The sequence below is a fragment of the Danio rerio genome, chromosome 18 (genome assembly GCF_049306965.1).
Source record: "Danio rerio strain Tuebingen ecotype United States chromosome 18, GRCz12tu, whole genome shotgun sequence".
Taxonomy (NCBI): domain Eukaryota; kingdom Metazoa; phylum Chordata; class Actinopteri; order Cypriniformes; family Danionidae; genus Danio; species Danio rerio.
The window spans coordinates 27,815,656-27,843,366 of record NC_133193.1 but is presented as its reverse complement, the minus strand read 5'-3'; the positions used below and the strand labels follow the sequence as shown (position 1 = coordinate 27,843,366).

The following is a 27,711-nucleotide window of genomic DNA, read 5'->3' as shown; positions in this document are numbered from 1 at the left end:
GCTTAGTCCCTTTATTAATCCGGGGTCACCACAGCGGAATGAACCGCCAACTTATTCAGCACATTTTTTACGCAATGCCCTTCCAGCCGCAACCCATCTCTGAGAAACATCCATACACTCCTTCATGCACACACTCATACACTACGGAAAGTTTAGCCTACCCAGTTCGACTGTACCGCATGTCTTTGGACTGTGGGGGAAACTGGAGCACCCAGAGGAAACCTACGCCATCGCAGGGAGAACATGCAAACTCCACACAGAAACGCCAACTGAGCTGAGCTGAGATTCGAACCAGCGACCTTCTTGCTGTGAGGTGACAGCACTACCTACTGCGCCACTGCATCGCCCTTATTTATTTATTTATTTATTTATTTATTTATTTATTTATTTATTTATTTATCTATCTATCTATCAGTATTTGTCTAAACTTACTTAAAACCCAACATGTGGTAATCTATCAGGGTACAGGCAGTATCTACTTGCCGTATAATGTTGGCAGCAGCCTTTCTTTCTTGGGTCAGAAGTTCAGGATCGTGCATCACCTCCTCCAGGAAGCTGATTACCTTCATCTTGAGCTCAGTGTTGGTTTCAAAGTCCTGCACACACAATACACAGGTTCAGATACACAAATGCAAGGCAAAAAACTTTTAAAGTGGACCTATCATGCTATGAAAGAAGTGGGCCAGAGCAAAGTTGGGTTGGGCTTGAGCAGCGGTATATGCAAGCTGTGTGAGTGCTAAGAGTGTCTGAGCACGACATTAGGAATTTATAATATCAATGTTTTTAATATGTCTACCCCTAGTATATAATAATTCGTTCATTCCTACATTCATTTTCTTGTCGGCTTAGTCCCTTTATTAATCTGGGGTCGCCACAGCGGAATGAACCGCCAACTTATCCAGCATGTTTTTACACAGAGGATGCCCTTCCAGCCACAAACCATCTCTGGGAATAATCCACACACACTCATTCACACACACACACACACAGACACACACACACAGACACACACACACACACACACACACACACACACACACACACTCATACACTACGGACAATTTAGCCTCCCCAATTCACCTGTACTGCATGTCTTTGGACTGCAGGGGAAACCGGAGCACCCGGAGGAAACCCACACGAATGCAGGGAGAACATGCAAACTCCACACAGAAACGGCAACTGAACCAGCTGAGGCTCGACCCAGCAACCTCCTTGCTGTGAGGCGACAGCACTAGGTACAGCATTACTGCATCGACCGTATATAATAATCTTAACCCTAATATTAGTAAATATAAGAGTTAGGGTTATTAGGTTTAATATTAGTGTTGTTGGGGTTCACTTCAGATTCTAGAAAGTATTTGACTGGTCAGAATTTTGACGAGAAGCCGAAGTGAACAGCGATTATTGGTCCATTTGGAGGAAATGAGAAACTACTTTTTTAGTCGTGTTCTGGAATTTTTGCTTTTATTATGACAGGACAATATATACTGAAGGAAAGCCTAGTTGGAGATTAAAAAGGTGATTTGATTGGAAAAGGTCTGGAAGCTTCATGGTCGTGCTAAATGTCACTGCTATTGGTGGTGAAAATGCAATATTTGAATGCTTGTATTTTCTAAATATTAAATTTGTCATTATTTTAAAGCCCGTTAGTTAAACTTACTGACAAAGTAAGTTATAAGACTTGTCTATTGTTACTATCACTCAGAAAACATTTTATTTCAGTTTGAAGTCAAATAAAAAATACATATTGTATAAAAATAGATATTAGAAGTATACAAAAGTGTTGAATTTGGACCCAGAAACAGTTGTTTCTGTTTAGTCAAGTCTTGTGTTAGTATATGATTTTACACTGTACTCAATCTCACCTGTGAGTGTTTGGACACCCAGTGCCTGAGGACATTGAGGACTCTGTTAGTTGCTGCTCGGCGAATCACAAACTCCTTATCTCCGTTCCTCTGATCCGTAGGGAACCCTGATAGCCAATCAAAATTCACACTGATTTCATTTCTGCCAGGCAACAAATACCCACAGCCTATGGGAGTTTGAAACAGCTTGCTGAATCTTACCTGTGCTTGCCAAAGACATGCGGCGGTACTTCTCCTTGGTTGGCGTGCCCTCGTTGGCACCTGCAGTGGCGATGGCGAAGGCAGAAGCGGCAGACAAGGCGCTACGGTTGTTATCCAGCTCCCGGCAGGATGACATCACCATGCCATTATTGTAAGAGAACAGAGAGAATTCTGCTCAAAGAGAAAAACAAGCAGAACAAACATGCTAAATGAACATTTGGTGTGTACACTGTACAGAATTAAAGACTGTACTGCAAGGGAAATAACTATTATGATCATGAGGTTTTTAATAATCATTCCAAAACCAATATCTGAGTCCACACCATAACAGCTATGACACAGAAGAACAATATTGTTGTGATCACTTTTAAAATGGCCTTTTTTCCAGCTGAAGAATGATAAAAACATTGAAAGCCAATCAGAATCCATCTGGCTTTTAATAAGAGTAAGAACTTAAAGCAGCAGGCAGCATATCTGGAATGCACAAATATCATAAACAAAGTGATAATGTGAGCGGATTATGAATGCTAATAAACTAGTATAAGTCAGAATTATTAGCCCCCCTGAACTATTAGACACCCTGTTTATTTTTACCCCAATTTCTGTTTAACTGAGAAGATTTTTTCAACACATTTCTAGACATTATAGTTTCAATAACTCATTTTTAATAACTGATTTATCTTATCTTTGCCATGATGACAGTAAATAATATTTTACTTGATATTTTTTTAAGACATTTCTATAAAAAGTAACATTTAAAGGCTTAACTAAGTTAATTAGGTTAACTAGGCAGGTTAAGGTAATTAGGCAAGTTATTGTATAATGACAGTTTTTTAACTGGCCTAATAATTTTGCCTTTAAAAAGGTTTTAAAAAAAATTAAAAGCTGCTTTTATTCTAGCCAAAATACAACAAATAAGATTTTCTCCAGAAAAAAAAAAAAATATTATCAGACATACTGTGAAAATATCCTCGCTCTGTTAAACATCATTTGGGAAATATGTAAATATTCATTCATTCATTTATTTTCTTGTAGGCTTAGTCTCTTTATTAATCTGGGGTCGCCACAGCAGAATGAACCGCCAACTTATCCAGCAAGTTTTTAAGCAGCGGATGCCCTTCCAGCAGCAACCCATCTCTGGGAAACATCCACATACACATTCACACACACGCTTACTCAATTCACCTGTACCTGTGTTTGGACTGTGCACCCGAAGGAAACCCACACAAATGCAGGGAGAACATGATGTAAATATTAAAATATTTTTTTTTAAATAATTTTTAATAATTCTGATTTCAACTGTGTCTGAATAACCCTTTATACAGGTACTCCAAACGAAATATGAGATTTTATATCTTTTTCTTCAAGGGGTAAGACTGAAACTAGATATTCATGTACAAAAACAGCATATGTGTTTTGGTGCACTAAAATAAATTAATTTTAATGCAAGCAAATTTCACAATGTACATTGGCAATTAACAAATTTAGAAGTGAACATTTGAAAAAAAAAAAAAACGGTTCCAGTTTTAGCATTTTTATAAATAAAGTTTATTCATTCATTCATTCACTTTTCAGCTTAGTCTCTTTATTAATCGGGGGTCGCTACAGTGGAATGAACCAACAACTTATCCAGCATGTGTTTTACAAAGCGGATGCCCTTCCAGCTGCAACCCATCAATGGGGAAACATCCATACACTTTCATTCACACACGTACACTAGGGACAATTTTAGCATACCCAAATTCACCTATACCACGACTTTGGACTTGTGAGGGAAACTGGAGCCGAAACCCACGCGAACACGGGGAGAACATGCAAACCACAGAAATGCCAACTGCCCCACCTGAGGCTCGAACCAGCAACCTTCTTGCTGTGAGGCGATCGTGCTACCCACTGCACCACTGTGTCGTCTAAATACATTTAATTAAACTTTTTTTCTTAAAATTTTTAATTTACCCTCATAACATTTAAAAAATCTTTTACTCTTAAGTGTTTAAAATGTGCAGTATTCTTAAAACGTAATAAGTGCAACATACCTAAAACTCATCTGCCCCTAACCACAGATTAAATGGGCCATGAAAAGATTAAGGAAATGTACTGCGCTTTAGAGTTCTTCGCCTTTAAGGGTCCAGCAGGTGTAAAATAAGACAAGATGGACTCATGCAGAAATAATGGAGGCAGTGACATTATCTCCACAATGGATAATCCTCCCATGATGACATATGAAAATGTCACAAACATCCATTGCATCTTACGACTGTGAGAAAAAGGGAAAAAAAAAACTCTACCCAGATGGCCTGCGCCTGTCAGCAGGACCAAAATAAGCACTTACTTCCATACTGTTAGATTTGTACTTGTAAGCACTTTCCCCAAGCTAATGCATCATGTTATGGTATGAAAAACTTCTTTTAGCAAAACGGCGATGCTGCTGCAATGATGTAGTGTACGGAAGCATCCAGCAGGTGGCAGTGCGAAACATAAAATCACAGACTGCGTCTTCATCAAGACAATAGGCTGGGCTCTGCTTCTCAAGATGGTTGAGACTAAAAATAGCTCATCATTTCACTAAGATGTATGTCTCAAATACACTCTCAGAGAATAACAAAAGCAGCATTTTAAAGGAAACAAGCTTGTTGTTGTGTGCCTCACGACAGATTTAGAAAAGAAACTGCTCTGTTGTTCTATTAAGCTTGAAAGAAAAACTGCATCACAAAAAATGAAACAATTGGGTCATTGTTGACCTCTGAACCCGCATATAGTTTAGTTTTAAAAGCAAAGAGATGGTATTGTCAGAGAATCGACCGCACAAACAAACCAGGGGTGGCACAGAGAATACATGCTAATGGTTGCTATGGCACAAGTTTTCCAAACACCTACTCACGCCTCCTTTGGCGTTTCCCTGAGCTTGTTTTTTTTTTTTTTTTGAAACCTACAGAATTAATGAGATTTTGCATGAATCGTGTCTTGCGAGGTTTCCATCTCTGTCCAAAGAATCACTTTGTTTATTGCGAATCACATCAGCACCTCACCGACATAAACATTTTACTTATAGCTGTGCCTGGATCATTGATTTAAACACTCTGTCTATCGAAACAGCTAGTCTGCCATTTTGAGCCATTGATAAATGCAACATTTGGCTGGTCTGAAGGGTGCAGGTGGCTTGTCAGCATGAGATGCAGGTGCTCTGGTTTTCATGTCAGTGAGCGATAACAACATGGCAGGGAAGACTAGGACAGAGTGTCTTCTACCTGAGGAGTTTTTGCATTTGACGTTTTTGGGAGTGGTGGGTGATTTGGTGGGCGACACTTCAGCCTCTGCCTCATCACTCTGGATCTGGTCGTTATCGCTTTCCTCCCTCACTGAATTGTCTAGAAAAAAAAGTTATCCAAATACATATATCAGACAAACGAAACACAAACTCACCATATTATGAAAGTTATAAATGAAAACATTATTCTTGTATTGAAGACTACCTATAATAATAGTGCATCTGGAAAGTATTCATGGCGTTTCACTTTTTCTAAATTTTTTTTTGTTACTGCCTTATTCCAAAACGGATTAAATTAATTTATTTCCTCAAAATTCTACACAGAATACCCCATAATGACAATGTAAAAAATATTTTTTGAAATTGTTGCAAATTCATCAAAAATAAAAAGGCTGAAAAATCACATGTACATAAGTGCTCACAAACTTTGCTCAATACTTTGTTGATGCACCTTTGGCAGCAATTACAGCCTCAAGTCTTTTTGAATATGATGCCACAAGCTTGGCACACCTGTGTTTGGGAATTTTTGCTCATTCCTTTTTGCAGTACCTCTCAAGCTCTATCAGGCTGGATGTGAAACGGCAGTGTACAATCATTTTCAGATCTTTCCAGAGATGTTCAATAGGATTTAGCTCTGGGCTCTGGCTGGGTCACTCAAGGACATTCACCGAGGTGCTGTGAAGCTACTCCATTGATATTTTGGCAGTGCGCTTTGGGTCATTGTCCTGCTGGAAGATGAACCCCAGTCTGAGGTCAAGAGCACTCTGAAGCAGGTTTTCATTTAGGATGTCTCTGTACATTGCTGCATTCATCTTTTTCTCTATCCTGACTAGTTTTCCAGTTCCTGCTGCTGAAAAACATCCCCACAGCATGATGCTGCCCCCACCATGTTTCACTGCAGGTATGGTATTGCCTGGTGATAAGCAGTACTTGGTTTTCTCCAAGCCTAACACCTGGCATTCACTTCAAAGTGTTCAATTTTAGTCTCATCAGACCAGAGAATTTTGTTTCTTATGGTCTGAGAGTCCTTCAGATGCCTTTTGGCAAATTCCAGGAGGGGAGTGACTTCTGTCTGGCCACTCTACCATACTCTACCATACAGGGTGACACGCCTCCTTTTTAAAATCGTACATTTTTGTACGACTGAACTCATACGAATTCGTATGAATTAGCCACTAAACTGACAAACCTTAAAATACTTATGTTTCCTTGTGAGATCATGGCCAGCTCTAGCAAGAGACCTGGTGGTTCCAAACATCTTCCACTTACGGATGATGGAGGCCACTGTGCTTATTGGAACCTTCAAAGCAGCAGAAATTTTTCTGTAACCTTCCCCAACCTTGTGCCTCAAGACAATACTGTCTCGGAGGTCTACAGACAACGTCTACAGGGTCTTCATGCTTGGTTTGTGCTTTGACATGCACTGTCAACTCAGGGACCTTATATATACAGGTGTATGCCTTTTCAAATCATGTCCAATCAACTGAATTTACCACAGGTGAACTCCAATTAAGCTGCTAAAACACCTCAAGAATGATCAGTGGAAACAGAATGTACCTCAGCTCAATTTAGAAACTTCTCAATTTCAACTTCACACTTATGTACATGTGATTTTTCAGGTTTTAAATTTTTAATAAATGTGCAACAATTTCAAAAAATCTTTTTACACATTGTCATTATGGGGTTTTGTTTGTAGATATTGATTTTTGAGTAAATAAATTCATTTAATCCATTTTGGATTAAGGCTGTAACAAAAAAAGTTTGGAAAAAGTTATTAACTGTTGTTAACAGAAACTAATTAGAAACATAATAAATCAAGGTTTCTGCAGGTTTCACAAAGTAAAAATTTAAGACGTTTTAAGACCTTTTTAAGATCATTGTGAATTTAAATTACAGACTTATACAGGACTTTTTATTGTATATTATATTATAACAAGTTCTTTCTTAGCCACAAGTTTTAAATAAATGGTCAAAACAAGCAAACCCCAGTTGTAAGCATACACATTTCACATACAAATCTTGAAATACTATAATTAACTAAATCTCTGTCTGTCCAGGCCAGTTTCCTTACCATATACGGACTATAAATACACAATTTTTAAACAAATGTTATTGTAAAAATGGTAAATAAACCATATTGGAAAATAGAGTTATGAATAGAGTTTTGTTAAAAGTTCTATTGAGATTAATTGTTGGTTATTGGGTAGCTTTTTTATGGACAAAGGACAATTGAAACCTGTTTACAAATATTTAAGATCTACAAGTCAAGATTTCAGTGAATTAAAGACTTTTTAAGGCCTAAAATGTAGTTTTTGAAATGTAAGACATTTTAAGACCTTGCGGACACCCTGTAAATGTAACACTCAATGTTAGTCAATGTGAGTAAGTCCAATAACTACTTATAGCATACACACATCACCGAGATGTCCAACCCATGCTCATTCTGAAAATGTACAGCTATTTCTGGAAAGGGCCAAATAAGTCATAGGAGTTACGTTTTTTTGCAGTTTTTGTTTTCGCGAATCCATCAGAGGCCGCTGTGTATGCTTTTTGAGATCTCAAATTTTCCTTGTGAGTGCCAATTGCGCCTGCTGTTCTAACGTAAATCCAGAAAAAGAAAAGGCCTTGCCCAATTTTATTATGCTTTCAGATTTTACCACATTCTCACCCTGTTATTTACTTGATTATTTTATTTTTTGGCATCTGTTTTTGTCTTACCCGTTTTCTGAAACTGTTCTTTGTTGGGCTCAATCCCTATCTTCAAGGTCAACACCTCTCTGCATTTCAAGTCCACTGACAAACATGGTGAGCTAACTGGACAAACTGGTAACAGCAGGAAAACCATCCATATGGAGGTAAGCGGTCAGCTGGTAAGTGGCCAGCTGGTAAGCGCGAAAAGAAACAACAACTTACCACCCCGTAGCATTCGTTTTATAAACGAAATGCAGCCATACATGCTGGCTACATAATTTGCGATCTCTAGAAATGTATACAGGGCTACGTTTTCAGAATGAGCCTATGTTGGAAATGTCTATTTGATGTTTGGGTTTACATTTGGAAAACATATTATTACAGTGTTTTCTCATCTGCAAAACATCTATTAGACATACATTTTTGGATGTTTATTACACTGCAAAAAGTAATTAGTTAACTTTACTTAAAAAAGAGAGTAAACTTCTTGCTTTATAACTAATCGCTTTTGATAGTGTAGATGTTTAGAATATGCCTATTTGATGTTTGTGTTTACATCAGTAAGCCAGGCCTTGTTTTCTGAGTTTAGATTAGAGCAATTAAATTTTTTTAAGCAACTGATTTTAATTAAAACTTAAAATAAAAAAATAAAAAAATAAAAAAAATTTGAACACACCTTGTTTGCAGAGAGAAATTTCATCTGCCTTGTCCGTCTTGCCCTCTCCCTCGTCGGGGATCTTGCTGGTGATGGGACTGGACACATAGAGCTTGTTGATGTCCAGAGTGGTCTTGCTGAAGGGGGACATGGTAGAGTACATGCTTGCATAGCCATTGGAGGAACAGCTGAGGGCTGCCAGATCCAGAGCCTTCCCTCCGGTGATGATGGGGATGTTGAGGGACAGTTTGCGGCGGCGATTGGGAGATGAAGTCTTAGTGATGGCCAGTGGCGGTGGGGACGAAAACTTGCGGCTGGCACGGGGCGACTTGGGAGGCTCTCCATAGAGGAGCTTGTTGTTCTGGCTGCTCGCAAAAAACAGCTCCAGGGATCTGAGTGTGAAAAAGAGCAGGATGGAGAGTCAATTTAATGATCTGGTTGTCTTTATTTAAAACCTCAGTCTTAATAGAGTCAGGCATAAACATGCGATTTCAGATAAGGAATTTCAATGTGCATTTTGATGGAAATTATAATTGAAATTCAGTAAGACTTCATTAAATAATTCTCTGAGTATACTATAATTAAATAAAAGTAAAGTCATTTATAGCCTTAAACATATCATTGAATGCTGTTCTAATGAACTTTGCATTCATTAAAGGATCCTGACAAACAATTTCAACAAAAAAATTAGGCATCACAAAACTTTTTTATCTCAGATAATAATAAGAAATATATCCTAAACCGCAAATGAGCCTATTAGATTGATTGACCGGGCAGAGGATGCAAAAAAAAAATTCAGCTTTGCCATCACAGGCATTAATTAACAAATAAAAAATAAGGCAATATAAATTGTATTATTATTTAACTGTTATATAATAAATATATTACTGTTTATCTTACATTATAAGCTTTAAATTGCTGTAAAAATCCAACTTGAAATAAGTTGAAATTACTTGATTTGTTTTTCAATAAAATCAGCAAAAAATGTCTCTACAACCATATTTAACACCTTTACCTTACTGAAATCAAAATTTTCTTCATAAAGTTAAAAAGTTTTGTTTTTCACCCAAAAAAGCTTCTGACAACTTGTTAACTCGTTAAGTTGAGTTAATCTCAGACCGCCTCACTTGAAAAAGTAAAGGTTGCAGTATTTGCAGTACTAACCCTAACAACAACAACAAAAATGACATTAATGTCATTATAATTAAAACAACAAAATACTAATGCTCTAATGTTAAAGTAATTTGAAGTTATTAGTCATTAGTCATTTTTCTTTTTTTTCCTTCTTTTTTTATGGGGGTTAATTTGTTAATTAGAAAAAATCAAATAAAAATTCAAATGCCTAAAAAGATCAAACAATAAATTGAACTTTTATAACAACAACCCACATGATAACACTCAAATAATAAATTAAAATGCATTCTCAAATGAGAAATTAAATGTATTTGATATTTAATTTTCATAAACAACTCTGTAAAATCTTGTAATGAAAAAATTACAAATCAAATGCTCAAACAAAAAACAGTTTCTGATTCCTCCTGATTATACACACAAAAAATAACAAATAATTTTAGGTCAGTGCAGCTGATATTTTTAATAGTGGAGTGAACAAGAAAAAGCAAAAGGAAATAAGGACTATGTTTTTTGTTAATGTACTGGCATTTTTTCAGTGTAGATTATTTTATTTAATTTATTTAATTATATTATTTGTTTTAATTATTTTATACTTAAATTTATTAAACTACGGTATTTTATTTACAAATATCAAACAAAATTTTTTTTAATAAAACATAAACTAATAAACATATGCATTTAATGCTTGTTTTACATGCATTTTAACACACTTCCTAGAACTCTTTTGCAGCCCCAAGGTCGCAATTTTAAAACCCCTCATAAACTATAATGACAATGTGACTTTATGTAACTAAATGATCCACACAGGCAAATACATTTTTAATTTTAATCAAACCTCACAGTCAATAAATGCCTTTTTATATTGTGGTTGAAGCTAACTGACCAACCAATTGCAACCAATACAAACAACATTGATTATTTTCTCTCCACCATCATCACAGTCTTAAAAACAACAAAATTCTCCTCTAAATCAGCACAAATTTAGAAAACCACCACAAGCCGTCACCACCCTAGCAATAACAACATCAGTTACGTATTTGCCTCTGATTGCAGCTCATGATTTTGCTCATAATGGTTTCCCGATGCTCAGGCTACATGAGGCTCTGAGAGAGAAAAGCGTCTCTGCGGAGCACAAACAGCCTACTCTTCACATCTCTCTATAAGGCTGGAGAGCATTGCAGAGAAGCTTTCCCACACATCGAGCCATCGAGCCACCCCTACACGTCACACCGGCACAGAAATAGCCCCTCTTATGACAGTCTGGGAGAGCGTTGGAGCGCCGGCAGGGCAGCGGCGCGGGGGAGATGCAGTCTGCCCAGGGGAGAGTGGGTGCTGCTGGCTGTGGGTGTGTGGGAGGTCCCCGGCTCTTACCCATGTGCCTGGATCTCCGTCTCTGGAGCCAAAAGGAGGAGGAGACGCGAAGAGCAAGACAAAAATATAACATGTGCACGCAAGAGAGAAAGAGAGAGAGGCTGTAAAACGTGCACACTAAATATTTCATCCTGCAGATGCGGCACGAGTGGAGGGTGGAGGGTGGGGTCCTGCAGCAGGCGACAGAGCCCCGCTGAGATGCTTCAGTCAGGCGGGCAAGCAGGCCATGAAGCAGGGCCCAATTACTGCCGTTTCCAGCAGAACACACACATACATAGAGCCGGGCGACATGCATTAGTGTGACCCCTCGCAAGCCTTTAGCAACTCCAGCACGTCGCACTGCCTTCCCCTTTGGCTTTCTCTGTATCTCACTGTCTTTTCTCTTCTTTCATCCCATGTGCATGCAGATGTTCGCTCGATCTCGATATAGGGTAACACACATTGCTGTGACCTCTGTGCTGTCTCATTCTCTCTAACATGAGAACACATATATACTGTAACACTGCTGGATTAAGAGCGATACTGTGTTTACTGTACTGTATATGCATGTGAAATATCCAATAAAACACATCCAGACAAACCTGAGAATTTAAGGTGAAAATGAGCAGAGACCTCATGATATGATACTTATGTCCAGTGTTGGGTAAGTTACTTAAAAAAAAAATAGTTTACAAATTACTGACTACTACTGAGGCGATGCAGTGGCGCAGTAGATAGTGCTGTTGCCTCACAGCAAGAAGGTTGCTGGTTCGGGGTTTCCCCCACAAGTCTAAAGACATGCGGTACAGATGAATTTACTTTTAAAACATAAAATATACCTATAAAAGTACAAAAGAAACTGCAGCTCTTTCAGTAATTTAATACTCACTGAAAAACTTTATAATGGGTTGATCACAGCGGCTTGACATATTCAAAAGGGTCAAAGAGTTCATCCAAAACTTAAAATTTTCTCATCATTCACTTGTTCCAAATCTGTTTGTCTTTTTTATTTGAACACAAAAGAAGACGTGAAAAAAAATGGATACCTGTAACCACTGACATCCATAGTATGCAAAAGCACGGCAGTGTTTGGGTGTTTTATGTTTGTCTGAGGTAATTAGTAGAGGTGTGAACCTATACTGGTCTCACGGTTCGGTTCGGTTAAGATTATCATGCCTTCGATTCGGTTCAATTCGATATCACGGTGCATCACAGTGCATTGACGATGCTTTACATATACAGTATTATATTTCAGGGGGGAGGCTATAACATGCTGCCTGTATAAATACACAGACACACAGCGCCACACTGTCTCTCATTCAAACACATACACAAACATAGACAGCACCAAACAAACAAACACACACACACACACTTAAGCCCTTGCAAAAGGAAGAGCTCGCGCTGAGCGGAGCAGAAAAACGAAAAAAAAAATAGAAGCACTTTTCCGACGGTCCCTTACGGACAGCTCCTCTCAGCGTGAGCTCTCCCGGCTAAACACATAATGCGAGGGCTTAAACGGAGCAATGCTCGTAATGTCGAGCGAAAAAAAGAAACACGTCAAAAAAGAGGTTTTTGAGTTATTGGCGTCTATAACTGAATGTGTGTCAGGAATATCGAAAACAAAACCAACTGAACCGCGCACATTTCTGGCGCCCCCCTGGATTTACAGCGCCCTTAGCATTTGCCTATGGTGCCTATGCCACGGGCCGGCCCTGAGTTGGCTGTGTTGTAAATACTCACGCTCACCTCCCTCGCGACAGAGCGCATAGGAGATAAATGACGTCAGTACATAATAACCGGTTATGATTATTACTGAACCAAAACCGAATTATGCGCGTCTGCATCGCGGTGCACCGAAGAAACAATTAATTTTGACACCTCTAGTAATTAGTCTACCTAAATGTTTATATTCTGTACAAAGTATGAAGCTGATTCCGGTCAGTTCTTGTTGTGTCACTCTTTGTTTTCAACTGGTCCGCCTGTAGAATGCAAAATAAGACACAATATGTGAATGGCCAATAGGCAGCTACGCTTCTCTTTACATAAAAAATTTACTTTTACTCCTGCACTTGTACAACAGTTTTATTTAGCCTGTTTAGGCTGAGTTGGACCGTTGTGTTTTGGGTACCAGTGTCCTCGTTGGTAACAAGTATTTTCATAGAATGTTTTCTGTTTAAGTGCTTGAACAAGTGGCTGGTCCAGTTAAAAGCATTTGAAAGTTCTTAGAGACTGGACATAGACTGCATTTCACAGCAGTATTTTTGTTTTTTATGCTCAATGAAATCAAAGTAATGTCTGTATTTCCACTTGAAGAACCAAGCACTCTTATCAGCAGCCATTTCAGCTCACGTTCTCCAGCAATTTAAAAGCGTATACTTATTTACTGATGTTGAAGCGGAAAACGTGATTTAAAAGAAGCATTTTTTTCTTCTAAAAACTATAATTGTATTGCAAGTAACGCAATTACACTGACCTTAGTAACTGTAATCAAATTACACAAATTTAAAATGCAATTCATTACATTACTGCGTTCCCCAAATTATAATTAGAATACCCAACTCTGCTTGTGTCATAATACAATATTATTATGATTTGAAATATATAGGGAAATATGTCTGTGAAATAGTGCATTTTATTACTTTTTCCTACTTCAAATGCACTGCAATTGTGTTTCTGCATTGTAAAATGTTACTGCCACAGACCAACACTTTAATGAAAATGAAAAGCAAAGCAGAGCAAAGCAAAGCAAAGCAAAACAAAACAAAACAAAACAAAACAAAACAAAACAATAGAAAACAAAACAAATCATCCTTTAGTGGACGGTAAAGATATTGGTTTAATTCAACCACTTTGTTGTGGATATGTAAACGAACTATATTGGTAAACCCCACATAATCAGGTTAAAATATCTGTGCTAAATGACATAAACAATAACTAACATGGAGTGTAGAAATAATTATCAAAATGAAGTAGTGAAACTTTCTCTCAAGATGTCATTCATACATTATACATTACACATGTGCAGGATCACACCCAAACAAGATATGCTCCAACAAAGAAGGGCAGTCTTACTTTTTGCCATTGACGCACAAGATAAAACTACATAAACTCTCTGAAAGAGGTGAAAACTCTCAACAGCGCAGCTCCACATCCCACACTCTCTTTAGTTTCACGAGTTATACTGTATGTAAAGGAGCACTGTCATTGGCTCTCATCTCATGTGCACTCAGGTTGTGTAGGAGCGCATCATAAGTATCACATACACATGATTCTTCAGTTACCAATGTTGTCTTTTTCATATAAATAATTTAATTGGTGAAATATCATTACTATCATCCGTGTAATGATATTGTAGGGAGAGCAGGGACAAAAGTACCATTTTTAAAAGTAATTTAACAATTAATATTTTTGCTGTGGTAACTAACTAAAACAACACAACATTCATTCATTTTCTTTTCGGCTTAGACTCTTTATTAATCTGGGGTCGCCACAGCGGAATGAACCGCCAACTTATCCAGCATATGTTTATGCAGCGGATGACCTTCCAGCTGCAACCCATCACTGGGAAACATCCATACACACTCATTCACACACTATAGTCAATTTTTAGCATACCCAATTCACCTATACCACGTCTTTGTCTCTGTGGGGGAAACCGGAACACCCAGAGGAAACCCACGAGAACACGGGGAGAACATGCAAACTCCACAGAGAAATGCCAACTGACCCAGCAGAAGCATGAACCAGCGACCTTCTTGCTGTGAGCCGAATATGCTATCCACTGTGTCACCGCATCACCGTAACACAACATGTGCTAGATTTACTGGTTTAATATTGTTTATTTTAAATATATCTGAATATAAGGGTGCAAGAAGATAGCGTAAATCTTTACACGCAATGTTTGAGAGACTTTATAGACTGCATGTCACTGGATGTTTACTGTATGAGGACTGAAATCACCAAATGAACTTAAACAGTTACTAATGCACTACAGAATGTTACGTTTACACATCCATGCACAAATTTCATGTAAACGCATGAGCTGTTCACATCGTGATACTTAATACTCACTACTCTTGAGCACTTTAAAAAGAGCTACTTTTACATCTACTTTGAGTAATATTTACAACAGATACTTTTACTCTCCTTGCGCCACAGTTTTGGGCAAGTAATCATACTTTTACTTAAGTATGATTTTTCAGTACTCTTTCCACCACTGGCAATAGGGAAGAGTGGGGATGAAAGTAACGCAGGACGAAAGTAACAAAGCGATAGTCTCTCATCCCTGACAACATTTGCTTTCCAGGCTATAACAGCTCATTTAGCATAAAACCTTTGATGGAGCTGCCAAATATCAAGCAGTTAGGTCCAAATTTAGTTTTTTAAAGTAAATTATTGTAGCTGTACTTTTTTCCTTATTACAAGTTGTGTTTTTCTTGTCATGTGTCACGGTAATGATCAGTCTGCAGGTTATTTAGTAGATTTTGGACAATTGTTGCTGTTGACAAGAGATTTTACAAGGATGCTGGTAACAAACAAAGAAATCCATATTTAAAAAGAAAACAAATCTAATTAATTTACAAATTAAGTTTTGTGATAAAATGAACTAACCAAGGGAAAAAGTGTTAAACACATGAAGAAAGGGTGGTGTAAAAAGGCAGTGAAAGCTTAGACTGCAGCTGAAATATCTCAGTAGTTATTTAGCAACCCTCTGCCCTTCATTCATTTATTTATTTTCTTGTCAACTTAGTCCCTTTATTAATCTGGGGTCGCCAAAGCGTAATGAACCGCCAACTTATCCAGCAAGTTTTTATGCAGCGGATGCCCTTCCAGCCGCAACCCATCTCTGGGAAACATCCACACACATTCATAAACTATGCCGCATGTCTTTATACTGTGGGGGAATCTGGAGCACCCGAAGGAAACCCACGCGAACGCAGGGAGAACATACAAACTTCACACAGCCGAACTAAACAGAGGCTCCCTCTGCCCTTCGTCAATGTAAATAAATATTAGCTACTTCAGTCCAACATCTACATTAGAAGGAGGATGAAGATGAAACCGGGGTGGACATTTCAGCATACCAATGATCGAAAACAAAGCCAAGGAAACTCTCAAATGCAATTAGAAAAATAAAATCATGCTGTAGAATGGCCCAGCAAATCACCTGACTTGAATGTAATAGAAAATACAAATAAAGATGAGATATGATAGACGAGACCCATAGAACCATCAAGATTTTTACACTCTGTTGAAAAAATCACACCTGAGCAATTCATGTGACCTCATTTTACATATGAGAGTTGTCTATATAGTTTGAGAGTTGTATTTGTATGTATATATATATATATATATATATATATATATATATATATATATATATATATATATATATATATATATACAGGCCATTGACTTTTTTTCTGACTATGGATGTCAACGGTTACCAGTTTACAACATTCTTCAAAATATCTTCTTTTGTGTTCAACAGAAAAAAGAAACTAGAAAATATTTGTAACCACATGAAGGTGAGTAAAAAGGGAGCAAATGTTCGTTTTTGGACTAAAGAGTCCATTTAATCAACATTCTCGACTGCAGACTGCACTGAATATGCACTGTGATCTGCATACAAACTATTTGCAGTCAGCATCTCTGTGCAGAAATGTCAAGCAAATCAGCTTCTCCCATTTGCCACAATAACCTCAGTGATCTCCTCTCTGTTCTGGAAAAAACAAAAGAAAGGAACAGACATGTGTCTCACCGGGCTGGTATGGCGCTGATGGGCCTTTTGTAAATGGTGATGAGCTTGTCCAGAACGACGTCAGCACTGGTGAACACGCGGTAGGAGTGCAGGAAGGTGTTGAGAAAGTCAATGGAGAGGAAGCGCAGGTCGGTCAGCCTCTCCAGCAGACGCTCCACACTGGCATAGCGGATCTGCAACACCTTGCACGAGTTCATCATCTTACTGAAGCGGATGTCTACGTCATCACAGTACAGACTGGCATCAGACCTAAATAGGTGATGCAAGTAATTAGATTTGATGTTATAATAAAAAGAAACCCAAACAGAATATATATAAACTTTAACAAAAAGGTTAATTAGTTAAAACAACTGATTGACAGCAAAAAACAAACAAAACAAAAAAATTACTTAGATTTTTTTGTCTTGTTTCTAGTCCAAATATCTAAAAATTCTTAAAATGGAGAAGCATTTTCCAGACAAACAAAAATAATCTTGTTTTTCCTTTAGACATAATATTTTTTTTGCTTACCCGATTGGCAGATTATTTTGCTTGTTTAAAGGAAAAACTCATTTAATTTTGACAAATTATTTCTTAAAAAAGACAATGGGCCCTATCATATACCTGGCGCAATAAGGCGCAAGATGTGTTTGACACGATTTGTTGCAATCTTCAGACCAGCACAGCCCTAATTGTCGTGTTTTGTGCCACATTGTTTAAATAGCAAATCCATTTGCTCCACTTTGTAGACTCATGGGTGTGCCGGTCTGAAAAGGAGGTGTGTTCAGCTGCATTGTTGACATGTTGCTATTTTGAAGAACTAAAAATAGACTGCGTCATTGACCAATTAAAAGCTGGTCTAAAGTTCAGCACAGAGTGCAAATGCTAACATATTACTTAATACACACAGGATGTACAGCAATACACAAATATCTTTAAAAATGAACAAAAATTAAAGGATTAAAATGTTGCAATTATTTTTAAAAATATATAAAAAAACACAACCCCCGTGCCTCTTTTATGTCCATGACAATTTGCATTTGTATAATGTTGTTGCTATTATTAGCAGTATTATTTAGTATATGCATATTTTAATTTATTTAAATAAAACAAGTTTAGATTTGTCCAGCTGAAGGGTTTTGGAGACGTACAGTAAGCATCACCTTTAGGGGCATAAGAATAGGTCTAGGAACATGAATAAGAATAGAATAGGACGTGTGTTTGGATATAACAGTATATTGATCACGCTTCATTATTATTGTTCATTTATTTGTTTGCTGGAAATTAGAACAGAATTTAGAAACAGTTTTGAAACAAATCTTTGCGCTTAACAAACAAAATTAAATATGTAGGCTAATGTATATTCTCAGTGGAGTGCGTACAACACCGTTTCCTTATCCATAAAAGTAAAGGAGTAGAGTAAAAGTAAAGTAAAGGCAAAGTAAAGATGCCGAATGTAAAAGGCTCTTTATTCTTGTACTGCAGATGGTCTGTTTAACTGTTTTCTTGCTAGTAAAGCCTTTAGTTTTTCTACTTACAAAGTCCACCATGTAAATAGCAAATGTGCCATGACATGACACAACTGACTCTTAAAGAGAATGTGAGATGAGTTATTGAGTTATGCTCAATACACACCCATAACTCATTAAGAGTTAGACCATGTGCCAGGGCGCAGAGCGTATTTTTCCATCTTCAAAATGGCAAAGGTGGATTCGGACATGCCCTTATTGCTTTTGCACCGTGCGCTTTAGACTTTAGACTTTTAGATCGTTAAAATAGAGCCCAATATGTATTACTTATCTAGAAAATGGATTTATTTATTTGGAAAGAAAGAAAGAAAGAAAGAAAGAAAGAAAGAAAGAAAGAAAGAAAGAAAGAAAGAAAGAAAGAAAGAGAAAGAAAAGCTTTTTTGTAGTGTGGCTGAAATTCAATATTTTTTTAAATAACAAATTAAATAATTGAGCATTTTAACTAAAATCGATAAGTGTAAAATAAATATTTGTTAAAATTCATATATACTGTAGATGTTTGTGTAAAATAAATATACTCCAATTACATATTCACTACTTACAGTATATTTACAAAAAAATATGGCCACCCCTATTATCCACACACAGTATATTTATAAAATTGACCGATAAAAAACTCTTTAGTGATAAACTGTAATAATCAAATAACACAAAATAAATATCAAAAAACAACTATAACTTTAATGTAAAATATATTGTTAATAAATAAACACATTTGGATTTTCATTTTACAAAAACTCAGTTCTTATAAACCTTTACAGCCATTTCCAAGTTTAAAAACTTCCAGTAGCTTCTATTGTATGAAGAAACACTTACTTGATCATCTGTGGCACAGTGACTTTAGAGTTCTCCTCAAAGGCGTTCATCATCAGCCCATTACAGCGAATATTATCTATGCACTGCAGAGAAAAAAAAAGAGCATAAGGAGAGTATTTGAAGCACAGCAGGTGAGTAAAAGGCAAAGGTCTTGCCCCGGGACAGTGTAGATCACTCAATATTATCTGATGTGAGTAGACATGCCTGGCTGATGTCACTGGTCCAGGCTGACTTCTCTTGCCGCGAGGAGGCCACCAGGATGAAGGTGAATGACTGGCTGTCTTTGGGCTCCACCACAATCTTAAAATCCAGGTGCTCCATGTCCTGACCGCTCTTCTCTGATTTGGCTGAGGAGAAGAAGAAAACCTAGTCATTCTCTGCAAAACAAATCTAGTAGAAGTCTGTGGTGATTAGATTTGTGGTTGGGCCCACTTTCGTAACATGTCAATATCAGTGGTAAAAGGTCCTTCTGGAATGTGGGTGAGTACAGAGGTTTTCTTTCTGTGGCCAAATGTCAGATCTCATTGTCATTTAATGTAGAGCTATTGTAATTTCTATGAATAGGTGATATTAAACACTTTTAATGCATTCACTTACATCTTTTGGGAAAGAATTAATGCCTTTATTTAGTAAATAGGCATTAACGTGATCATAAGAGTCAGTAAAGACATTTCTTAGCATACAAAAAAAGACTTGAAGTCAATTGACTACCTTAATGTTAAATTGACATCTAACACTGGCTTAAAAAAACACGTCAAAAATCAATTACAACAAAGTCCCGTCTTTTGCCACCAGTGTTAGATGTAAATTTGATGTCACTTTTACATTAAGGGAGTCAACTGACATCAAATTAATTCACATTTTTGCAATCAATTAGCATTTTACTATCAAATTTCAAGCTTACATGCACTGTAGGGATGACAATTGGAGTGTGAATTTGACATTTGGAACTGATGCATTCAAATGAATAACATTTTTATGTTCTAATACTTTTTGTATTGTCATTTTTGTGGTATCTGATTAAATATATACAAACCCAAATCGGAAAAAGTTGGGACAAAGTTGAAAAAACCCAAATAAAAAAGTAGTAAAATAATCACGTGATTTGGTTCAAAAAAGGTTTGTGTTATGCTCCCAAAAATGCACAGAATACCAGAAATGACCCATCTACAAACAGCTACATAAAAATATTACATGAAAAAGCGACACTTTAAGATGAAATAATGAGTTTTGATACATACACTCGTCATCAGTGCCCTCTGGTTCCTCTATCAGTGTGCAGTCAATGAGCGACACCACTCCGTTCTGCCATCCAGAGACAAGCAACAATCAGACATGCTCTGAGATCTATCAAATAATCAATGGCAGCTGAACTAAAACAGTGATTACAGTGAGGATCTGCTTCTTCAATTTCCCCCAAGACCTGGAGCAATACTGGCTTATTGAGTGTGGCAAAATGACAGTCGGCTGAATGTGGTAATCACTATTTTCTGGCCACAACACAACATTTCACTGATTTACAGTAACAAGAAGCCTTTTATAACAAACATCATCTTTTAACAAATTAAGGAATGGTGTGAATACCATTTCTACTTAAAGTTAGATTTCAAATGGGTTTTACAGTATATCACAATGGGTAATTATGCATAGCCTATGACAGCATAGACTCAGAAATGTGAACATGATAAATATACATACATTACAGCATACACTTGTAAAAAGTGATTTGTTTCTTACCTGTTACCTTAATAGTGAAAAGTGTGTAAACTTGGAGCTGTTAAGTTGACTCAACTTATATTTTTATAATAACACAAGTTCATTCAAGCATTCACTAAATGAACCTTGTGGGGTGGGGTGGGGGGTAGGGCATACCTGTCCCAATGTTGACAGGTGTGCTCTAGAAGTATTATTAATTAATACAGTAGATGAATTCATATTCATACACTTATTAACATATTTGATGTCAAAAATAATTAATACTTGCTTGTACTGTATGAGGCTTCACCTTGGTGAGGTGCAGTTTCCCTCCAGAGCCTCTAGTGCAGATGATTAGATGTTTGGAGAAGAGGAAACACTGCCTCTCACCCTCTTTCTTTAGAGACAGAGACCCCAGTCGCCCCCGGGTGATCTTGCCCTTCTCACTCATGGGCACTTGAATCAGAGATCCTGAAAACATAAAGCAGTGGGTAAAGCTGAGAAACCAAGAAGAGTGCATAGGGAAATACACTTTGAACCACATAATTTATTAGCAGAGAAAAATGAATGAAAAATAAATAGCGAAACAAATATGACAGGTGCAAATGACTGTTGTCATAGACTTACACTCCAGCATTGATATATGTCCAATAGGGCTGCATGATATTCAAAACATCGCACATTGCGATATTTAGTTTTTTTCTGCGATATATATTGCAATATGAATAACACCGTATGCCTTAAATAGCTGTATTTGGAAAGAAATCATTAATTTAGGCTATTCAATAAGCTAAAAACCCTGGCCATTAGCTCCAAGGAGGCCCAATATGGGTCAATCAAACCCTGGAAGTGACAGTAAACATCTGATTATCCCTGGAACGCACTAGGCTCACACTAGGCCTGACAGTGTAAATTTAACAGGTTTTCCTTGTGTCTTTGAATGCTGTGCTACATCAGTGACATTTCCGATTCCAGGTTTGACTGCTAAAAATGTGATTACACTTGGAAACGACAGAGTAGGTCTGGTCTTTGAACACACTGTGCTCTGCAGAGACTAGTGGGATTATGGTGCCCGATCCTTTGAGTTAACGCTCCGCTTTGTGCCGGCAAGGAAAAGAGGGCAGCACAGAAAAGCTTTGGAGTGGGAATGGGGAGAAAAGGGAAGTTGACAATGAGAGGTGACAAGAGTGACAGTGTGCAGAAAAGAACAGAAGCAAAGGAGAATCCAGTCGTCTTCTTATCAGGGATCTGTGGCCTCTTTCTGTGGAGCTCAGGAGGATAAATGTGTGTTTGTGTGTGTGGGGAGTTCACCTTGTCTGACAAAGGTCTGGCTGGTGTCTAGGAGAATCTCACAGCCCTCCACGATCATGCGCTCGATAGCGAGGTTCTTCCGGATGTTCTCCGTCTCGCTCACCTCATCATGCATGATTCTGTGAAGGCACAACATTTTAACAATCGATGCTGAAAAATGTAAATGTTTAAACTTTATTAAGCATGAAAATGCCACTAGCTAATGCCAGAAATAACAGTAGATTTTAAAGATTAAGGGCTCTATTATGCACCCGGCGCAATAAGGTGCAAGACGTGTTAGGCACAATTTGTTGATATTTTCAGACCAGTGCAACCCTAATTTTCACATTCTGCACCACGTTGTTTAGTTAGCTAATCCATTTGTGCCACTTTGTGGACTCATGGGTGTGCTGGTGTGAAAAGCGCATTGTTGGTGGGTTGCTATTTTGATGAACTGACATAGACCACGCCATTGACCAAACAAAAGCTGGTCTAAAGTCCTCACATGCTTACACATTGCTTAAGACACACAGGATGTACAACAATACACAAATATCTTTACATATCAAAAAAAATTAAAGATTAAAATGTTTCAAAAAATATTATTTTCTACATAAATATAAAAACACTACCTCCATGCATTCATGTCGGGAGGCTTTTTTTCAGTTTATTCATGACAATATGAATTTGTATAATGTTATTATTAGCAGTATCATTTATTATATGCATATTTAAATATGTTTTTAATTAAAAAAAGCTTAGATTTGTCCACCTGTTGGGTTTTGGAAACCTATGCATCACCATATGGAGCATAAGAATAGGACGTGTGTTTGGATATAACTCTTCGCACTTCATTATTATTGTTCATTTATTCATTTGCAGGACATTAGAACTGAATTTAGCAATAGTTTTGAATCAAATCTTTGTGCTTAACAAACAAAATAAATATGTACGCTAATGGATGTCTTCAGTGAAGTCCATTCAAAACTGTTTCCTTATCCGCGAAAGTAAAGGAGTGAAGCAGATTAAACGTAAAGTAAAGAGAAAGTAGGCCGAATGGAGAAGGCTCATTCTTTATCCTTGCTGCCATACGCTTTTGGGCTGTATTTTAACAATCTAGGCGAAAAGTCTAAAGCGCATGGCGCAAAAGCGTTAAGGGCGTGTCCAAATGCACTTTTGCTATTTTGGGGATGGAAAAATCTAACAGGGTTGAGCTTATTCTCTTAATGAGTTATGGGTGGGTTTTGTCTCATCTCCCATTTCCTTTAAAAGTCAGTTGTGTCACACCATGGCACATTTGCTATTTACATGGCGGACTTAGTAAGTAGAAAAACTGAACATTTCACTAGCTAGACAACATTAAAACAGACCATCTGCAGTGCGTTAATAAAGAACGGCCCTTCTCTAATTAGCCTCTTTACTTTCTCTTTCTTTCTTTCGTGTATAAGGAAATGGTGTTGTATGCACAGACATCAATTAGCCTACATAATTAATTTCAAGGTTCATTTCAAAACTGTTTCTAAATTCAGTTCTAATTTCCAGCAAACGAATAAATGAACAATAATAACAAAGTGAGGTAAAAAAACTGAGTTATATACAAACATCCGTCCTATGCCCAGTATGGTCCAAAACCTTATAGGTGGACAAATCTAAGCTTGTTTTTAATAAAACAAATAAAAATATGCATATAATAAATAATACAGCTAATAATATTTACATTATACAAAAGCAAGTTGTAGTAAATAAACTGAAAAAGCCAACTGAGATAAAGAAGGCATGGAGACAATGTTTTTAATATTTTATAATATTATAATTATTTTCATATGTTTTTAATATTATAATCCTTCAATTCTTCTTCATTTGTAAAGATACTTGTGTATTGCTGTACATCCTGTGTGTTTTAAGCAATGTGTAAGCGAGGCGCACAACTTTGCTTTCAGCTGGTCTATTGCACAGTCTTTTTTAGTTTCTCAAAATAGCAATGCGTTAACAATGCGCTTAACAATGCGGCGCAAAACAGGAAAATTAGGGTTGTGCTGGTCTGAAAGCAGCAACACATCGCGGCAAACACGTCTTGGGCCATATTGCGCTGGGTGTATCATAGGGCCCTTAGACTTTGTCCCTAGATCATGAAAATAAACCCCTAAAGATGCTAAATGATGCAGTTAAAATATTATCATTTAAGACATTAAGTATGGCAAAAACCCCTAAACTTATAAAGCGCTGCAAAAACTAAAAATACCGTTGTAAAATAAAACTTGACTACAGAAAGGGCAGTCAAAACTGAAGTGTGCAATGTCTGCAGCACTAAAGAACAGGTGCTAAGCAAATACTGTTGCCCTAGCATTATTATTACATTAAGCTCAAACTGTCAGACTTTAAACATTACACCCTTAACCTTGACATAGCATTTTGCAAGTGATTTAATATGATGATGATGCTGACGATCTGCAGATTTTCCTTTTAAATGCAATGATAAATAATGACGGTCATGTATGGTTGTGCTGCAGGCTCATGACTGATGTACCTGGAAAGCTCCTCCAACTTCGACTTGGCGTAATCCAAGCTGTTTCTCTCCACATGCTCATGCGGTGTATGTGCTAACAGCTCATGGAGGGTCAGTATGTAACGAGGAATCTGCCAGACAAGAAGCACATGTCATAATGTCAGACAGGAGGGTAGTTTCGATTTTTTTTTCCTTTTTGCCTTCTGTTGCAAACACACTCATCTCCACACTTAGTCATGCACACCAGTGGAAACAAAACTTGTCTGCACTGTATTCTCACAGAGGAAGCTTAGAGAGGAGCGCTATCACTCCTCAGCACATTTATTACCGATGCTGCAGAGCCCAAAGTAGACCTTTCTGAACTAGATCACTCGAAAAACTGCTTACTGTACAAAAAAGGGGCATTATGGGCCAGAATAAACTAGAATAGCCTATTTTCATGGACAAAAAAGTACTTGCCCTCTCAAGCAGTGCAATATTTATTTATTTTTTAATATGGATATCGTTCGAGGTTACTAAAGTAACCCTTCGTTCCCCGAGGAGGGGAACGGAAGCACTATAAGTGGATTTGATTGTAAAATCCACGCATTGGGAGGTTCGGTTCAGAAGCTACTCGTCTGAAAGAGTATTGAACGGGCCAATTAAGAATGAATTGGCAGCGCAAGCCTGCGCAGGTGAGCGGCATAAGCAATCAACTGAGTATATAAGCTCACCTGGCGCAGCAGACGCTATCCTTTTTAAGCTGAAGAGACTTTCAACAGCTAAGGGACAGTCATTATGGCGACGGAGTATAGTGCTTCCGTTCCCCTCCTCGGGGAACGAAGGGTTACTTTAGTAACCTCGAACGTTCCCCTTCGGGGGGAACTTCAGCACTATAAGTGGATTTGATTGTAAAATCCACGCATTGGGAGCCCATTGAAAGCGCCATAATGACTGCACCTTACCAACACCCCCGATGAGGAGATAGTCAAGCAAGCGTGACGCACCCACATCATGGGGGGCGCGGTCCTCCAACGTGTCCCTGGCCCTAATTTATCCTACTTCAACAGAAGTTTTACGGATTTATATATATTTTTTGGGAAGTCGTGAGCATCTAGATAATTCTAGGAAAATACGACAGTACGTTGGGAAGCGTGCAATCCCGATAGGGAGGACGCTGCGGAGGCCATCCGTTACCCAAGGGGGGATAGATGGCAGAATTTACATATGGACTAGCCCTAAAAAGGGGGAGTACGCATAGCAAAAGAGTGGTTAGCGGGGAGGGAAGACACGGGTCCGCCCAGGGGGGGGGGACTTAACCGTGGCTGAATAAGCATATGGGATCGCCTAGTGGGGACCACGCATAGCAGGCACCTTTACCCAAAACGCGGGCTGACCAGCGGGCAGACCTACAACGTAGTGGGCCAGCAAGTGACTCCTCCGCTGAGTCAGTGCTGGGGGCCACGGAGGAATCTGCAGGGCTCACCTGACGGGGAACTTTACTGACAGATAAAAAGGCGCACGTATCTCCGTGTTAGGGAAACTGGCGCAGCAAGCGTGTTTCAACACCCTACCGAATTGTTTCCTCAATCACCAAGGGTTACCTAATACCCTTGAGGAAACCGGCTCCACTCGCAGATTGTAAAACCTTGCAAATGTGTTGGGTGTCACCCAGCCCGCAGCTCTACAGATGTCTGTTAGAGGGGCGCCGCGTGCGCGCGCTCGAGAGGATGCGAAGCTCCGAGTGGAGTGCGCACGCGCTCTCGGGGGACGCGGCTCATCTCGGCTCTGATAGTGAAAGAAGGCATCCACAATCTAGTGGGAACTTATTTCGGTACGGCACTTCCCTGCTGCCGACCGCTATAACAGACGAAGAGCTGCTCAGATGATCTAAACTCTGAGTGCGGTCCGGATAATACGCAAAACGCGAACTGGACAATAAATAAGGGCTGGGTCTGCCTCCTCCGAGGGCAGCGCTTGCAGGCTCACTACCTCGTATTAAAACGGAGTGGTAGGAACCTTGGGCACATATCGCGGGCGGGGTCTCATACGTGAGAGAAGCCAGCCCAATTACAGGCACGAGTCACTGACCGAAAAATGCCTCCGGGTCCCCGACCCTCTAATCGATATCAACGCGACCAGCAGAGCTGTCTTCAGGGACAGAAAATACTGAGTCGAGGATCGAAGGGATCTGACGCGGCTTGTGTAGCGAGGGCGAGATCCTAAGAGGGCATGAGAGGGGGCGGGGTGGATTAATTCGCTTAACGCCCCTGAGGAACCGGATGATGAGGTTATGCGTTCCCACGGTGCTGCCAGCCACCGCGTTATGAGAGCGGAGATGGCAGCCACGTAACCTTGAGTGTGGAGGGCGACAGCCTGCTCTCCAACTTCTCTCGGCGTAAAGAAAGCACAACGCTGATCTGGCAAATTACGGGGGTCTTCTCAGCGAGAGACACACCATTCAGTGAATAGACTTCACGTCAGGGCATAGGCGCGCTCGGGGAGGGGGCTCTAGCCCGAGTGACGGTATTAGCCACCGCAATCGGAGGTTACCTAAGTCTTCCTCGCGTCTAAAAATCTCTTCAAAGATCGGCGAGGGTGCCAGGTGGTGCCCTGTCCCTGAGAGAGTAGGTGCTCTCTCGAAGGAACTGCCAGGGGAGGGCTATCGCGAGGGAGAGCTCTGACATCCAGGTCCGGTTGAGCCAGAGGGGCGCAACCAGCAACCTGTTCCTCGTCCTCCCTGACCATGCACAGTAACTGCGCGAGCAGGCTCACTGGGGGAAACGCGTATTGCGCGTGCCCCGAGGCCAGCTGTAAGCCAGTGCATCCGTGCCGAGAGCACTCGGTCAGGGAAAGAACAACTGGCAATGAGCGATCTCGGGGGAAGCAACAGATCGATCTGGGCTTCCCCGAATCGCGCCCATATCAGCTGAACAGACTCGGGGTGGAGTCTCCATTCTCCAGGACGCAAGGCTGCCGTGAGAGCGCA

General features: G+C 38.9%; 1 protein-coding gene across 4 annotated transcripts in view; it reads right to left on the bottom strand.

Moving 5' to 3' along the window:
* Positions 1 to 27,711, bottom strand: part of rasgrf1 (Ras protein specific guanine nucleotide releasing factor 1) — an 81,832-nt gene that overhangs the window by 9,029 nt on the left and 45,092 nt on the right. For 2 of the 4 annotated variants that reach the window (XM_073930339.1, XM_009293629.5), the window contains exons 8-19: positions 24,765 to 24,874; positions 22,259 to 22,377; positions 21,237 to 21,418; positions 20,494 to 20,557; positions 19,457 to 19,599; positions 19,253 to 19,335; positions 16,929 to 17,177; positions 8,702 to 9,072; positions 5,315 to 5,434; positions 2,067 to 2,237; positions 1,866 to 1,972; positions 484 to 596 (exon numbers count right to left, since the gene is read on the bottom strand). In XM_073930339.1, coding sequence (XP_073786440.1) covers positions 484 to 596; positions 1,866 to 1,972; positions 2,067 to 2,237; positions 5,315 to 5,434; positions 8,702 to 9,072; positions 16,929 to 17,177; positions 19,253 to 19,335; positions 19,457 to 19,599; positions 20,494 to 20,557; positions 21,237 to 21,418; positions 22,259 to 22,377; positions 24,765 to 24,874 — 1,832 coding nt within the window. The remainder of the gene's footprint in view (positions 1 to 483; positions 597 to 1,865; positions 1,973 to 2,066; positions 2,238 to 5,314; positions 5,435 to 8,701; positions 9,073 to 16,928; positions 17,178 to 19,252; positions 19,336 to 19,456; positions 19,600 to 20,493; positions 20,558 to 21,236; positions 21,419 to 22,258; positions 22,378 to 24,764; positions 24,875 to 27,711) is intronic. The other 2 variants (XM_073930340.1, XM_002665349.7) reach the window with 1 other exon arrangement.